Below are 3,364 nucleotides of genomic sequence, written 5' to 3'. Positions count from 1 at the left end.
CACGAAAGCAGCTTCCTCCTTTTTGCTCCGCTCTATTTTTGTGCTCCCTGTACTACTGAATGCTGATAGGCACTCTCAAGTTGGCTCTTTTTATAGCCAAAAAGGGCCGCTAAAAACAATGCATTCCAGCTCCCTTGGTCCAGCCGCTGGGCCACAATTCTGGATAAATTGGGAAATTAGTACACATAAATAAAATAAATTACGAAATGATACAAGAATTTAACAAATTTGATAAAACAGTATATTTTTAAATGTCATGTTTGTTTGGAGACTGGTTCCAACCATGACATTTAATTAGTATCATGACTGAGAGTTGCCATATAATTTTAATTAATGTTGTGGTTTCCGGCCACAATATCTATTAATTTTATTTTAGAGACTTTATTTTTTTCATATTAATTTTTCAATGATTAAAAAAGAGTTTAAATAATTAATTTTGCACTGTGTATGTTTTTATATTAAATTATACACTTCCTTTTCTACTCTGATAGTACACAAACAAAAAATAACTTTCGCTACTGAAATCAAGAAATTAGTGGGGCTAAAAATTAAGCAATTATTTGTCATCTCATAATATAATTATAGATCTCTCATGAAGAATAAATTAATATCACGGTTTGAAACCGTGATATTCAAGAATATACTATTTTACCTAAAATTTTTACTCTTGTGTCATTTCACCATTTATTTTAATTTTATATGTTAACTTTCCATTTTATGCCACAATCCTAGCCATAATTTCAGCAAACTTTGGGTGCAGAAAGGTGTTGCCAGCATGATGCTGACTCCATTTGTTGTCTTCAAAATTCAAAAATTATTTAAAAAAGTAACACAATTTAAAAAGTTGTAAATTATAAGTGATACACCACTCTTTTTAAATTGTTAAATATCCAATACAATTTACAATAAATTTTTTAAGTATATCAAAATTTTAATAATAATACCACTAGTTTCATCAAAAAATCTTAACAAAATAAATTTATTTAATCAAATAAAATTAATAAAAATAAATTAAATAAATTATATGAGCTATCTAACAATAGATGAGTTTACTTATTTTTAGATTATTAGTATTTATTTTTTTTGAAAAATTGGTGATTAATTTTTTTATTTTGTTAAAATTGTATGGTTGGAAACTTTTTTAATAATATCAGTAGAGTTATCTTTATGGTATTTTTTTCATTCTTATCTTATCCTTGTAATTTGTGAAGATTTTATTTTTTTTTATTTTGTAATTTTCATGATTGTTTTTTAACTATGTTAGAGTATTTTTGATCATGTAGTGGGCTTCGTCTCCACCGTACCTTACAACTGAGCGTCGAAGTCTTCTTTTGGTGCATGCTTAGCCTAGAAACCTTCCAGGTGCTTCCATAAAATCCTCTTGCACTTAAGCCTCCTGATAGAGTCTTTTCCTCTCTATATATTGAAACCTTTGCTTTCAAGTCGCCAACAAAAACAAAACCAGTGATCATCAAAGTAGCTAACAATGTCATCCTCCAAAATGAGCTTGAAGCTTCTTATTGATTCAAAACACAACAAAGTCGTCTTTGCTGAAGCAGGGAAAGACTTTGTAGATTTCCTCCTTAGCCTGCTTGCTCTGCCTGTGGGTACCGTCATTCGGCTCCTCACAAAATCAACCATGACTGGCTGCATAGCAAATCTTTACGGTAGCCTTGAAAAGCTGGATGAATCGTACCTGCAGCCTAACCAAAACAAGGATTCCATTTTGAAACCAACTATAACAACCCAGGTCACCAATCCAAATTTCTTGCTTCCTGACACTAAAAAGCCTGAAGACCGGAAGTTATACTATTGCTCAAGCCATCCAGGGTACGTTTCAGATATTCACAACTCTGTTTGTAGTCATTGCAGGTCACAAGGCTACGGTAATCCCCGTTATCTCAGTGAAGAAGTGGAGTTTGCTGCCGCGAATGATTCCACTTCCACAGATAGGCCAACTAGTGAGCGGGGAGGTTACGTGAAGGGCCTGGTCACTTACATGGTGACATGTGATTTGTCCGTCTTTCCAATGTCAATGGTGTCTGGTGTTGGTCTGCTAAACAAGTTCGATATCAAGGATTTTGGTGTGCTTGAGGAGAAAGTTGTTGAACTTGGGATCAATGAGGTACTGCTTGTTTTGAACTCTGTCTTGTATTGTTCGTTGTAGTTTTTTGTTGTTGTCTAACGATAGTTTATACTACGTCTATGCTCCTTTCTGTGTCCCCTGTTCTTTTATAAATTTCAGGGTCTTGAATTGTTGAAAGCTTCTCTTTTGTCGAAGGATGCTCTCACTGCTGTTTTCCTTCCAAAGCTGAATTAAGGACAGAGGTGGCGAGCCAGTATCGAATTAGAGAAAAAGGAGTTGATGCGTGTTCTTCAATTTCTAAATTTACTATGTCTGTGAGGATGTAATTAGAAAATAAGTTGGAGAAATTTGATTTTGTTTTTGGACTGCAATGATGATCATTCGTCTTCCTTTTGAATATGCTTGACGTTTTCTTTTGTTTTTTCTTTGTTGCTTTTGTCTTCTTTCATTTATCTTTCACTGTTGCTTTATTTTGAGTTTTGTGAAATGAGAATACGATGGAATGATAGTTTCCCCTCCTCGTCTACATTTCTTTGTGTTGTACGAAGTCAAAATTTTTATTATAAATCAGAAATGTTTATCTTAACTTGTTTGCTTTGCCTCAAGCACAAATTCCTCCTTGGAAATCTGCACGAGAGCCCAACGAAACTTACTCACAGACATCAAAATAAATATTCGATTCTAAAGCCTCACTTGCAAACCAAGTGTCCAAAATGCGTTTCTTGCTGCCTTGCACCAGTGCAAAGACTCCACACCCGAAGCTTTACAGTCCTCTGGTCCATGCAAATGCCTATCTACGACAGACAGTCTTAACGCCATTTGTAATGTTTGCAGATGTTCAATGAATCGAGAAGTGAGGTTTATTGGTGCAAACAAAACCACCACGGCCTCCAAGCAAGTTAACTCCGATAACCAGAGTACTGGTGGTTTTGTGTAGTGCCGAGGGCGTGGTTATTTTAGTGCTTGTTGGGCACCTACGGCTATGTTTACATCAAAACAGTATTTATAAGTGTTTGGTTAGATATTAAATATATTTTTATTGTTGGAGATCCCACTCGAAACTCACGCTGAAACTCAATTTCTTGAGAAGTAATTTGGATTTGTTTTTCGCAAGAGCATGTTCTTCTCTCTCCTTCAACGACAATGTAGATAATTAACAATTGCAAAAATTGACAATGAATCTGGAAAAATCCTGTCATTTCCTAAATTTTCATCTTTGTTTCCTTCTCTCATCTCTTGCCAAACGACAACAAAACCATTGTAAAATTTTTCAAAACA

General features: G+C 34.4%; 1 protein-coding gene across 1 annotated transcript; it reads left to right on the top strand.

Annotated features, from left to right (window-relative positions):
- The first annotated feature begins 1,322 nt into the window (after positions 1-1,322).
- Positions 1,323-2,612, top strand: LOC105120231 (uncharacterized). The gene is made up of 2 exons (XM_011018414.1): positions 1,323-2,125; positions 2,246-2,612. Exons 1-2 carry the CDS (start codon positions 1,487-1,489, stop codon positions 2,318-2,320), a joined length of 714 nt encoding a protein of 237 aa, XP_011016716.1. The 5' UTR covers positions 1,323-1,486; the 3' UTR covers positions 2,321-2,612.
- Positions 2,613-3,364: the final 752 nt, after the last annotated feature.

This window comes from Populus euphratica, unplaced genomic scaffold (assembly GCF_000495115.2).
Source record: "Populus euphratica unplaced genomic scaffold, PopEup_1.0 scaffold5738.1, whole genome shotgun sequence".
NCBI lineage: Eukaryota > Viridiplantae > Streptophyta > Magnoliopsida > Malpighiales > Salicaceae > Populus > Populus euphratica.
Note: the sequence above shows the minus strand (reverse complement) of the source record. Positions and strands in the feature narration are given on the sequence as shown.